Consider the following 13533-nt stretch of genomic DNA (forward strand, 5'->3'; position numbering starts at 1 on the left):
CCCTTTATTTACATCAAAGAAGATCTTTTTTCTTTTTTGTTTTTGATTTTTTAATTTTTTATCTAATATGAGCGAAAAAGTCGAAGTCAAGTTAATGAAGAAAATTGAAGAGGTACAAAATTATTATATAATAATCAGGTGAAGATAAGTAGGCCATAATGTGAAGAGGAATCAGAGCATTAAAGCTTTTGCATGAGTGGAGGGTCTTTCCATGACGTTTCCTTTTTCACCCCCATCAAATACTTTCAATTCCTCCTTATTATGACTTTTTCTTAACTTGCATAGAAAGAAGGGAAGAATTATTGGAGGGATGAACAGAGCTTTACTCTCATTTACATCAATTACAAAAACTATTAGTCTTTCTATTGGTTTTTGTTAAAGCTGCTTTTCCTCTGTCTTGTGTGTGCTCGTCCTGCTTTTTTTTGGGAAAAAAGGTGTGGTTTAGTGCTTTCTGGGATAATTCTTCAATTGAGCCGACGGATATAATGAGAGCATTGCTAAAACTAAAATGATTAGATTTCGTGCTAAAGCAACATGCATCTCGTATTGAGAAGAGGCTTCCTCAACCGAGAAGAGAAAGAGATGTCGTTCGATTAGAGTTATTGAGGCACATGTAAATACATGATAATTCAGGAAATATTTTACGCATGGGGCCTAACGCCTTCGACAGACTAGTTGAAATTTTTCGAGAAACGGGGAGACTTAGAGATACTAAGTTCAGTTCTATTGAAGAACAAGTAGCCAAATTTCTTCACATCCTTTCTCATAATGTAAGGAGTCGAACCATGGGTTTTGTCTTTCGTCGATCTGGTGAAACCATCCGTCGTCACTTCCATCAAGTACTTAGATCCATTATATCGCTCGAAGATCATTTTGCTGATACAGCCAGATGGACCAACAATCCTAGAGGAGATACAATATAGTGGAGGATGATTTTATCTCTATTTTGATTAATTTAAATTATTTCAAATTATTATGCAATTAATTATATATAAATTTGTTTAACCATATGAAATATACATGTAGAATTGTATAGGTGCTGTAGATGGAGCACACTTTCGGGTCAAGGTTTCCAATGAGGATGCGCCAAGTTATAGAGGAAGAAAAGGATACCCAACAATGAACGTGCTAGCTGCATGTACATTCGATTTGAAATTTTACCTGGTTGGGAATGGTCTGCATCGGATTGAAGGATTCTAGATGATGCAAGAACTAGAATTGATAAATTGAAAGTTCCTTCATGTAAACCTCAATATAATATCAATTTTATTTACATATTAAAAATAGCAAAATAATAAATTAAATTTTTTTGTGGATCTAGGTAAATATTATTTGGTGGATGCTGGATATATGCTACGATCTACGTTCATTACTCCGTACCGAAGCACTAGATACCATTTAAATGAGTATTCTTGCCGCCCCCCGCAAAATGCCAAAGAGTTATTCAACTTAAGGCATTCATCATTACGAAACGCTATCAAACGAGCTTTTGGAGTGCTGAAAAAGAGATTCCCAATTATTGTAAATGGAACAGAGCCCCAATATGATGTGGATACGGTGCATTTAATCATATTAACATGTGGTATTTTGCATAATTACTTCATGGGAATCGATCCTGATGCTGTCCTTATTGCTGAAGTTGATAGAGAACTTATGAATCGTGATCCTGATACTGGTACATTTATAACATCCCAAATTTCCTATCAATATATATATATATATATGTATGTATTTAACTATATATACATAATTGAATGATGTCCTGCGGGGAAAAAAATAAATAATGTGTTTTACTATCTGAAATTGTATTAATTAGTCAAAAAAATGTGAGGTTATTATCTTACACGCGTTCATTAACTTTACATTCGTCAATTTATGTAGAAGCTCATCAGCTCCCACCGCCAAGCTCGTTATCCCTTATAAAATTGTTTTCAATTCTTTCACCCATTGTCATTCTGCTCGGCCATTTTGAAACGAGAGAGAGAGAGAGAGTTTGCACATAGCCGAGACGGCAACATGGAGAGAAAATTTCACAAAAATAGAAAACGTTCGGTTGTAGGTTTTAATGCAAGGGAATTTGTTAAAGGTGAAGAACCTATTCTTAACTTAGTATTTTTATCACGATTATAATCAATTTATTATTACTACATTGTCATGGGTCATCTCAATGTTTCGATTCATTCATGTATTTTTCTACGACAGATTATGATATTTGTGAATGAGTTAGTGAGATTTTGAGACGTTGATTGAAATTGACGGAAATTGGTGAGTTCTGTAGTGCCTTGAGCCAGTAGGAAAGGGTTGCTTGGAGCAGAGAGACTGTCAGTGTAGAGCCGCTACTGCAGTCGGGAGCTTGGAAGGGACACATGGATGATTTGAGTTATGGAGCTATTGACGACACTTTTACGATATTACTGAACCCATGTTATGATCCGACTAGTTTAGGTTTCGGTTTAGATTCACTGGGCGTTAAGCTCAGGTTACGGTTATTCACTGGGCGTCAAGTTCAGTTGTTTGGTCAAAATGGCGGTGGATTTGTGGAATTTTATGGGATTTTTACTCGTTCGGTCAAATTCGTAATTTTGTGAATATTCTTTATATGTATGGTAATTCTCATGTATTAATCGATTTTTATTGAATAATTTTTCTGATTTTACAACATTAGATGTATCTAGGGCTATTGATGCATATAATAGAGAAGAAGAACACATAAGAGATGACATCGCCCGAATGATGTGGCAAGATCACCTTGTTAATAGTGCATAATTGAATTTCAATTGTCATTTGATTATTTTTAGATTTATTTTGTAAAATACCCACTGGATCTACACAGACTTGAGCCCATCTGCAACCCAAAAGATTAAGCTGATAGGTTGCTGGACTCAAGTCTCATATAAGCTTGTGATTTCTTTCTCAATTTTTCCATGTGGGATAACGTATCTTAACACCCGCCATCACGTGGCAATGTGTGGTCCAACATGTGCCACGTGCTCTTAAACAACTGCCCTTAACAACTGACCACGAGCAACCATCCTCTTCTGTGCTCGTGCAACGGGGGACAAATATCAAACTAGTCTCGAGCTCCACACTCAGGTCTAACTAGAGGTGCACCTTTGGCTACCTCAGAATTGGACCAGGTCACTCTTGGGCCCGATTAACATGAGGCGCACTCTTGACTGCTTCGAAACTGAATATGGCGTGGTGTGAGCCTACATGAGCACGCGGAAGCATAACCCGCTTTGATACCATGTAAAATACTCACTGGGCCTACACAGACTTGAGCCCATCTATAACCCAAAAGCTTAAACTGATAGGTTGCGAGACTCAAGCCTCATATAAGCTTCTGGTTTATTTCTCAATTTTTCCATATGAGATAACGTATCTTAACATATTTGCTACTTTTTTTTATAAATATGAATTGATTTTGCCTTTTCTTTTATTTATAATTTATAGTAAACATTTGTTATGTTATATTCAGAGAATTTTTTTTAGTATATACTAATACTTAAAATTTTGTGTATATGACATTTGAAGATGCATGTCGATGAAGATGTGGAAGAACTTGTTGTGGGCAGTCATGGAGTTCCTGATAAGTACTTTAGATGGACTTCCGAGTTAGACGAATTTCTCTTGGAAATTTTGAAGAAGCAAATGGCAAAAGGCGAAAAGGATGATAGTGGCTTCCCAGCTGAAGCTTATCGGGTCTCCGTTTAGGCGATTAACAAGCAATTTACTATGAATATCAATTCAAAAAAATTGTTAACCGCTTGAAAACTTTGAAAGAGCAAATGGGATTAGCGTGAGAATTATTAAATAAAAAAAGTGGTTTTAGCTGGAATGACATTACGAAAAATGTTCAAGTAGAACCTGTAGTTTGGGAAGATATAATTAAGATTAATATTATTTCATTGATTCTATATCTAGTTTTTAATATCAATTTATTGCTCCAATTTGTTACATTTACTAGTTACTATTGTATTATTCAAACTTGTTGTGTTTATGTACAAGGAAACAATAAAATGAGGTTGATTAGAGGAAAGGAAATGCATAATTTGGATCTCATTTGGGATTTGTTTGAAAAAGATCGATCTAAGGGTGAAAAAGTTGAAAGTGCAAAAGAAAGACTAGAAGAAGATGAAGTTCATCTTGAGAGTTGTACAGCTCTCTTTCATCATCCAAACCACCGACATCATCTAGTCAACCCAAATCACAATCCTTCTATTCGCAAGGGAAAAAGAAAGGGATCGGATGTTTTGAGCGAGGACATTAGAGAAACAACAAGTGCAATAAAAGAACTTGTAAGTGCTGTCCGTCCTGTGAACAAAGAAGAAGAAATTTTTAAAGAGCTGCAGGAGTTGGGACTGGTTTCATTGGCGTTGTTGGAAATAGCTGAATGATCCAAAACGAACAAATTTTTTCTTGAAATGTCCTCCACGTGTACGAGGGGACTGATTGAGTAAGAAGTTGTGTTGAACGAGAAGTGTTCTGTTTATTTTTATTTATGAAGCTTAGGATAGGTTCTAGGAAGTTATTTTTCAATAATTTCTTTGTTATTTTGACATTAATATTATTATTTTTCATTATGGCATGGTTTGGGATCTCAAGCTCAAGTTGATTACGTTCAACATATATACATAAAGTGAATTTACTAAAATTTATTAAATAATTCATTTCAATTCTAATGGATTTCAAACAAGATTATTCAATTCATTTAAGTAAAATCTATTGATTCTCCGAACAGCACAATTCAATTACAATTGGATTGAAATGAAATCAATTGAATTCAAATCATTTATTGCAGATCCTTCCTAACCAGGCAAAACATAGGTAAAATTTTCAAATCGAATGTACATGCAGCTAGCACGTTCATTGTTGGGTATCCTTTTCTTCCTCTATATCTTGGCACATCCTCATTGGAAACCTTGACCCGAAAGTGTGTTCCATCTACAACACCTATACAATTATATATATATATATATATATATTTCATATGGTTAAATTTTTTATATATATAATTATTTGCACATTAATTTGAAATGATTTAAATTAATACCTCAAAATAGGGATAAAATATTCCTCCACTATATAGTATCTCCTCTGGGATTGTTGATCCATCTAGTTGTATCAGGAAATGATCTTCGAGCGATGTAATGGCTCTAACTACTTTATGGAAGTGACGACTAATGGTTTCACCAGATCGACGAAAGAAAAAACCCACGGTTCGATTTCTTACATTATGAGAAAGGATGTGAAGCAATTTGGCTACTTGTTCTTCGATAGAACTGAACTTAGTATCTCTAAGCCTCCCCGTTTCTCGAAAAATTTCAACTAGTCTGTTGAACGCATTAGGCCCCATGCGTAAAATATTTCGTGAATTATCATGTATTTGCATGCGGCGCAATAACTCTAATCGAACAACATCTCTTTCTCTTCTCGGTTGAGGAAGCCTCTTCTCAATATGAGATGCATGTTGCTTGGCACGAGCAATAATGATCAAGTATAGTATATGTGCCGCTGCAACTATCATAACAATCTTTTCTACATCTCTCATAATTTCCTACATGCATGTCCAATGAAATAACCACAAATTAAAACCAATCGGCATTTTCTAGATTGTGCTTTCGAGCAAATTCAAACACAGAAGAATTCTATAATGGATGGAAAAATGACATACATATATATATATATATGCTTATATAATTTTGAAGATAAAAAATGTATGAGGAGCATGAACATAAAAAAGCACAAAGGAAAAGAGGGAGCACACCTTGAAAACACGGGGGTGCTTGCGTTGAGATTATATAAAAGCTCTTAAAAGGATATCTGTAGATTACGTTATGGATCTACGAGGATCGACCATACGAAATTTAATTACGTTGGAATATGTTTAGTTGGGATTAACATAATAAGACTCGTGGCAATCTTTTTCTTGTGGGCCACAGTGATACCTTCTTTTTTTTATAAAAGAAAAATCTAAAAAATTAATAATTACAATGGAATACATAGATGCATGGCGTGCCGTTCGTTAGCTGATCAATGTTTTCTTCGTTGATTTTTTTTTATTTTCCTCTTTTCACTTTTGGGTTTCAAAAATTAAAAAAATTAAGATTATCCTTCCAATTGAATTGAATTCTAGCCAAATCTCATTGATTTTGGCCCAATTCCAAATCCAATGCAAATTTTGGATCTTTTAACAAATTCTACGGTCATTTTCATTCCAAACAGCAGATTTCAATTGAATTCTTGCCAATCGAATTGAATTCTTGTATTTTTATGGAATCCAAACGGAGTGTAAATAATAATAATAAAAAAAGGCTATGGGACCCACAGCCAGCGGCCATTTTTTTTTTTTTAAAAAAGGAGATGTTGCTGCCGCGTGGAGCCCTTTGTGGCATAGCGGCAGCTCATTGCGACAGAGAGACGCCTCTCTCTGACCAGAGACGTGCCAGTGCCCGGTCTCTGGGTCAGGTCTCTGAAGACGCCAGGTGGCGTCTCTTCCGGGCTCCAAAGACCGCGGCTCGATATAGTCTTACTTTCCAGGGTCGTGCAAACAAAAGGTATCGCGCAGTCTATTGGTTCGGCCTCAAAAGGATGAGACATTATTTCAAAGGAAAAGGAAGACTTTTTGACAATGTGAAATTTTGTTCGCCTGGAAGGAAATTAAAAGCTCTCGAAATTAGACAGAATTAAATATGCTCCATCCCATTAATTTCCCAAGTTATGCTAATGAGATCGATGTCGTTGTTTCTGTTCTTGGGCCTTATTGAAATAAATATTAATGATCTACATATACGAAATTGGGTGTCGACTGTCAATAAGTATGAAGCGGAACAAAAATAAGAATATTACATGTACTTATAGAGAAGTTTAGCCCTTTTACTCACACCAAAAAAAAAAAAATCTCATATAGGACTATCAAAATAGGTAATACATCTAGCCCCTGGAAATTTGGATATACAGATAACTATAGAGCTATCTTGCATCAGGTAGAGAGTCGCATTCAATTTCCGTGGACGTCATCTCAAAAGAATTGGCCGATCTTATCTTGCTGCTTCCCATTCTCTGACTTCTCTCGAGCCCCATCTCTATATCCCAACATTCCTTTAGTTCGGCTAGTACGCGACTTATGTCTGGCCTCTGGATTGCAGTTGTCGATGCACATTGCATTGCTACCTCCAACAATTTCCATGCAGAGTTGACATTAAATTCCCCATCTAACTGCGAATCCACTATGCTCTGTATGTCACCTCTCTGGACAATCGGAGTCACCCAATGGAGTACATGCATGGTTTCGTCTGCATTTTTTATCACAGCCGGGTATCCAGTGATCAGCTCCAGGAGAATGACTCCGAAGCTGTAAACATCGCTTTTCCTATTTAAGTTTCCCGATGAGTGAAACCTAAAAGAAATAGCCAGTCTTAGTGTCAAAGAAATCAAAAGACTGCGAGGAGATACTAAATGAATCGTCAAAGTGGATTTGATTCTTTCTGAAATCATCACAACGATAATTGTATATCCTTACTCAGGATCAAGGTACCCTGGCGTCCCAGCAGGTTGAGTTGAAATGTAAGTGTCATTATCTGCGGCAAAAGCTTTTGATAGCCCGAAGTCGGCAATCTTTGCTTGTAAGCTCTCATTCAACAAGATGTTTGTAGTCTTCAGGTCTCTGTGGACAATGGGAGGCTTGCAACCATTGTGTAGATAATCCAATCCTGAAACTCATTCCATATCCTAATTAGCAAATTAGCAGATCAACAAAAAAGAAAAAAAAAGAAGAAATTGCTGTTATCTTACGTAGTTTGCATTACTTACCTTGTGCAACATCAATTGCAATTCGTAGCCTCTCCCTCCAAGTCAAGATGTGTGTACCCCTGCTCTGATTTGATAATTGTTTCCGCAAGTTTCCATTTGCCATGAACTCGTATATCAATGCCATGTGCTCGGAATCATCACAATATCCAACCAGAGAGACGAGGTTCCTGTGGTGAACAATCATGAGCAGTTGGGCCTGTACTTCCAGTAAACATTATCATTGTCAATGAAGGCTCTACTGCAGTGTCACTTTGCTATTTCTTTCGATTCTGTAGACCATATTATATGCTGAGATTCTGGCATATATTTATTACCTCCGCTTGGAACTCCTTGCATCCTTGTTTCGATGTTCGTGAGAGCAACTTTATGGCAACTTTGGTGTCACTGGCCAGTGCTCCGAGGTAAACTTTTCCAAATCCTCCTTCTCCAATAACATTCTTGAAGTTGTCAGTAATTTTTAAAACCTCACTATACATGAAGGGTCGGTATTTTGATTTGATAGGCTGTGTAGTTTGTGCTCCTGTAACAATGAAGAACGGAGATGAACCCTAGAATTCCAAGATGAAAATTTAACTACCTACCTTCGATGACAAATCAGTTACCTTTTCGTTTTGTTGTTTTAATTCTCCAGACGATCGCTAGAGCCATTAACATGGCAACAATTGAGCCTGAAGCTGAAGCAATTACAGTGAAAAGGATGGACTTCCCCTTCTTTTTTGGCTTACAAAGACCTTTCTTGCAAAGATCTGGATTACCTTCCATTCTGCCACACAAAAAAAAAAGGAATGAGCAAGCTGAACTGGAAATTATGCCCTCAAGAGTGATGAATACTTGCATCAGTCAGTTCAATCTCTGGAGTCACTCCAATAAATTGTTGGGCTAATATTGGAGATTCAAGAGGGATGAATTGGATCAAACCTTAATTGCAATATTTGGTCATCAACCTTCTTCTGAAGGCTCTCAGGAATAGAACCATTGAGTTTGTTTCCGCTTAAATTACTGCAAGCATGGAGATAACGCAGAGCATTAATCATCTGACACAATCAGGCTTGCAAATATTTAATTTTCTTTCATGAAACTAATAATATGACTCACAGAAATTTCAAGTTTGGCAGTTTCGCTAAAAATTCCGGTACTGGCCCAGTCAATTGGCTACCGGATAGATCCCTGCATATAGAGGAAGAACAGTTCCCTTGTAATGCCAATAACTATGATAAATTTTAGATAGCCCATTTAGTTCCCTTAATTATATACATCGTATTCCTTTTCTATGAAGAAATGTTGCTGCTAGTAATCTTTTAAATGAAGCAACTCATCATAAAGCAATAAGCAAAAACTCACAAGGACACCAATGCAAGTAAGTTGGAGATCGAAGAAACCACTTCTCGCCTCAACGGGATGGAGCTTAAGTTACTACAGGTAAAACAATCAAATTCGAGATGTTAATTTTTCCTTTGTTCTAAATCGGAAATAACTTATGCCAACTTCAGAAACATGTGATAAATTGAACCAAAATAACATATTTATGTCATGTGAAAGAATGAATTCGCATAAGTTGCATTCATTTCACGAGTATAACATTAAAGAGGAAACTCACAGCGATACGATTCTTGGAGGATTGTCGTGACTACACTCCAGGCCTTTCCATATGAAATCAGCAGGTACACATGGATCGCCCTGCCAGCTGCTTCCATTTATGCTGTATGCTTTCTTGATGTCGTTGATAGCAGTAACTGTGTTTCAGATTCACAAGAGAGTGAACTGTACTAAGAAGGCTAATTAGCGTAAGGCACTATTTGGAACAAAATAGTAGTAGTTCGAAAAGGCATTACTGTCATCCATGGCTGTTGGTACGTTCAGGTGTTTGACAATGGTAAAAATCTCAATGGCATTGAGGATTGGTAGATGTTGGCCCGATTGCTGTGTCGCATCGATCGAAAAGTTAATTTTGGGCCCAGTGACGATTTGTGAAGCAACAGTTACAGGCTTCAGGTACTCGAGAGTGACAGTATCCATCAATCTATCACTCACAGAAATTGTGAACTCCCTCCGTTGGCCAGTCGGCAACCGCTCTATTTCCGCGAAGTGGAAATAGAAGCACCATTCGTCGGTGGAGTTTGACGACCAAGATACATATATGTAAGGGTTGACATCGGTTGCTTTTTGAGCAGTCTTCAGAACTTCTGCCGGGACTTTGTATGCATCATTGTTGTTGCTTAGCCCAGTGGTTGATGTGCTGTTGATAGTCACATAATCATAACTATTTCCTGACCACATGCGATCATAGACATCTTGGGGATGCCTAATAGTGGACATTTTCAGCAGTGGCCAGTGGAACGGTGAAATTAGTATCAGAAGAATGCTAAACAACATGTATGCTCGGTGTCATTTAAATTCTTACCTATATGTCGTATCTGATGAACTACCAATGTCGTATCGCCAGGCGTTTGATAGTGATGTCAAATTCGAGAGCTGGTAAATTGAACTATCTACCAATCGCAGTTCCAATGATGAAATGAAAGGTGAGCCATTTCCAGTATTGATGAGGCAGACTTGAATGGTGTCGGTGGTGGGAACATGAATGATTTCTTTGTAATGATAGTCAGACGAGTTCACTGTGATCCAGTAATCAGTCCCGATGTGCAAGTCGAATGCTGGGGTCTTGTTCCTGTTATCGTAATTCCCGTAGTAGAATGAAGCGCGGATCAGATACGTGTTGCCCTTGCCTTGATCAGGTCGAAGTGTGTAACAATTTCTGCTTCCAGTAGGAAAGAATCTCAAGTTCTTCGACTGTGATTGTTTGTAATCATAGATGACGTCGGTGGAGATTTGCGCGTTCTTTCCAGAATCTATGAATTCCTCGTCTGTCTTGTAATGTATGCGGAGGCGATTGTCGGGGTAATCATTTGGTGCCCCGCAGTCGATGCTTATGAAACCTAATTTGGTTCAAGAAAAACTTTTAGCAAACGATCATTTTCCAATCAAGCGTTTTCATATATGTATGGGAATCCAGCCAGAGATACAGATCAAGTACCTCGTGAGGTTAATTAGGTACGTAATATGGAATCTAACTAGTGTCAAATCAATTCTTGTTAGACGCACAAAGGCAAAATCATGGACGGGGCTACATTATCGAAATAATTACATGATTTTGGTCTTTGTATATTTTCCGAAGATTGTCTATTCTGCCCTCCAAAAAAAAAAATTTGTTTGACCCTGATCAAATTAAAATTCCTTTTATCATACCCTCATAATTTCGAATATTTTCAGTTAACCCCTTGGAGAGAGTCCATAGAATTTTGTTAGAGAAAAAAGCTACTTTTGGTCCTCGAACTTTAGGCTGTTTTTTTCATCAATATTAATCTTATTTTTATAGATAACTCATAATTTGTTAGTGATACCATGATGAACATTGTGGTGGATTCTGTATCAAAGAGCCTTGAGCTTGGATAAATAACTAATTTGTCTGTGCATTTATATTATCTTGTATAGCGAATCATATACTCATTATTGTACTGTATTAGTTCATAATATACAAAGTAAGAAGGTATTAAATATGAGGTAGGTTCAGCCTCAAATAAAGTTGAGATGATACTATAATCCACATATGCTTTCTGGTAAGTTTAGATGTAACGACTTCATATTATTTACATTTCCTGTTTAACGACAGCATCTGAGAAATTCTGCAGTAACGGCCGTGAAATTATTCGAAATAAGGAAAGAAAGAAACCAAGACGACGAAGCCATGTGCTGTTTCCATGGATGTAAGCATTCCCCGGAGAATTGTCTTAACAATTGCTTCCTTGGGAAATTAGGCAAATTCGTGCACAACATTCAAAAGAAACAGAGGATCTGTGAGGAAGAAAAGGGACCGACCTGCGGGGTTTTGGTCTTGGCCATGAACAGAGACAAGCATTCCCACCATTGCTGAACACATAGCTAGCTCAAGTAGAAACCACACTGATCCCATCCTTTCCATCTCTTCTTCTTCTTCCTACAAATATTGACATTATGATTAATGCTATATACTGTACCTAAGTACATTCTCTTGCTTACTTTTTACAACAAAATTCTATTTGTTTATTCACAAGTTGTGTAGATAAGAGGCAGCACTCCATTATTAGCTGTCCTCTATGGAAGTGTGAAAAGTTCAGCTTCTTTTGGCCGGAAATTTTTTTTTTAAGAAAAGTTTTTCTTTTTTGATCTATTCTTCTTCTACTTCTTTTATTTCTTATAAAATCACGAGATAATTTTATCGGATGAGACCCCATTTGAGGGTTGACTTGCCTGGCAGCGGTTTTCAATACCCCAGAGATTTCACGGTATTTGGTCCTTTTCCTTTGTTAATTCCAAAGAGGCTAAAATTAGGATTGAAGTGAAGGGGTTTAAGGTAGGATAATCATCATCGTTGGTAGGACTCACGTACCTCTTTATTTCTCATTTTTATCCACTACTAAATTCATGAAGCTTCCTCTTAAACCAAAAGCGAATAGGAGATTCAACCTATCTTATCTCATAAGTGCCCAAAATTATTTTATACCGCATGGTTCACCCCTACTTGGAATCTTTTTCTTTTTTATTAAGCACAATGAACAAGGGGCACTAAAATATATATGAAGGTCTTTTTTCTTTCTTTAAGTTTTTAAAGTTTGCGAAAAGTCCGCTTTTATTTTGGTAAAGACCAACATAAGTCAATGAAAATGAGAAATTCTTCCTCTATTCAATAAATTATTAACTGATTGTTACATAACCAAACATGAGGGGATAATCATTTGTGGGGGCCGGGCTGGTTGGGGACAAGATGTCTGTCCACCGTCCTCGCTAGCATAAATTATGATGGAAATAGAATAATTTTATTGCGTCGTTTTCAAAGAGGAATATAGAATTATGCCCAAAAATGCTAGTTTCACATGATCTACGAAAACGTAAAAGGAACAAAAATTCAAAATTTCATACCCGTCTCAAGACCTACTTGAAGAATAAGAATAAGAGTAAATAAAAGGAACAAAAACTCAAAATTTCATACCCGTGAAATTAATCCCAAGACCTACTAAAAGAGTAAATAAAAGCGTACTTGAAATATTTAATATTGTCGACTCGACCGAACGTCCCACGTGTGACGCCTCTACCAGTATTCACACCGACTTTATCAATATTATCGACCGAACATCTCACGTGTGATGCCTCTATCGGTATATCGACAAATCTATCGGTATACCGACTTTATCGACGAATCTTCGAGATCGGCAATGCTAGTGTTAATCGACGAATCTTCAAAATCGACGAATCTTCAAAATCGACGCTACTAGCGACCAGCACTCGAAAGATCGACGCTACTAGTGACCAGCACTCGAAAGAAATACAAATGCGACATCCAAAATTTTTAAATTAATAGACCAATTTAAATTTGAACAATTCTACCCAAATTATATTAATATAAAATCATATGCATACATGTATATATATATATATATAAGCACACATTATATTTGTAACTCATTCCTCTTAATGCTATTTATAAGCAGTTTGGGAAAGGCTTTCCCTTTGAATTGCCGATGTGGGATGGCTGTAATTAGCCTCCCAAGCCTCCACATGGCAGCCCATTTCATCGTTGAATGTGGCCATCAAATGGCCTTACAAGTGGCCATGCATACTCACCATTATATGGCCGACTATGCAAGAGACAAATGACTTCATTTCGTGCTGCCATGTGTCCCACTT

General features: G+C 36.9%; 1 protein-coding gene across 1 annotated transcript; it reads right to left on the bottom strand.

Moving 5' to 3' along the window:
* Positions 1-6744: 6744 nt before the first annotated feature.
* LOC116198744 (putative leucine-rich repeat receptor-like protein kinase At2g19210) lies at positions 6745-13258 on the bottom strand. Its single transcript, XM_031528971.1, has 12 exons — positions 11689-13258; positions 10214-10748; positions 9645-10114; positions 9410-9545; positions 9154-9225; positions 8908-8979; positions 8731-8811; positions 8415-8575; positions 8127-8332; positions 7813-8008; positions 7523-7712; positions 6745-7399 (listed from the first exon to the last, which is right to left on the bottom strand). The coding sequence occupies exons 1-12, from the start codon at positions 11789-11791 to the stop codon at positions 6973-6975; spliced, it is 2649 nt and encodes an 882-aa protein (XP_031384831.1). The 5' UTR covers positions 11792-13258; the 3' UTR covers positions 6745-6972.
* Positions 13259-13533: the final 275 nt, after the last annotated feature.

The sequence above is a fragment of the Punica granatum genome, chromosome 3 (genome assembly GCF_007655135.1).
Source record: "Punica granatum isolate Tunisia-2019 chromosome 3, ASM765513v2, whole genome shotgun sequence".
In the NCBI taxonomy this organism is placed as follows: domain Eukaryota; kingdom Viridiplantae; phylum Streptophyta; class Magnoliopsida; order Myrtales; family Lythraceae; genus Punica; species Punica granatum.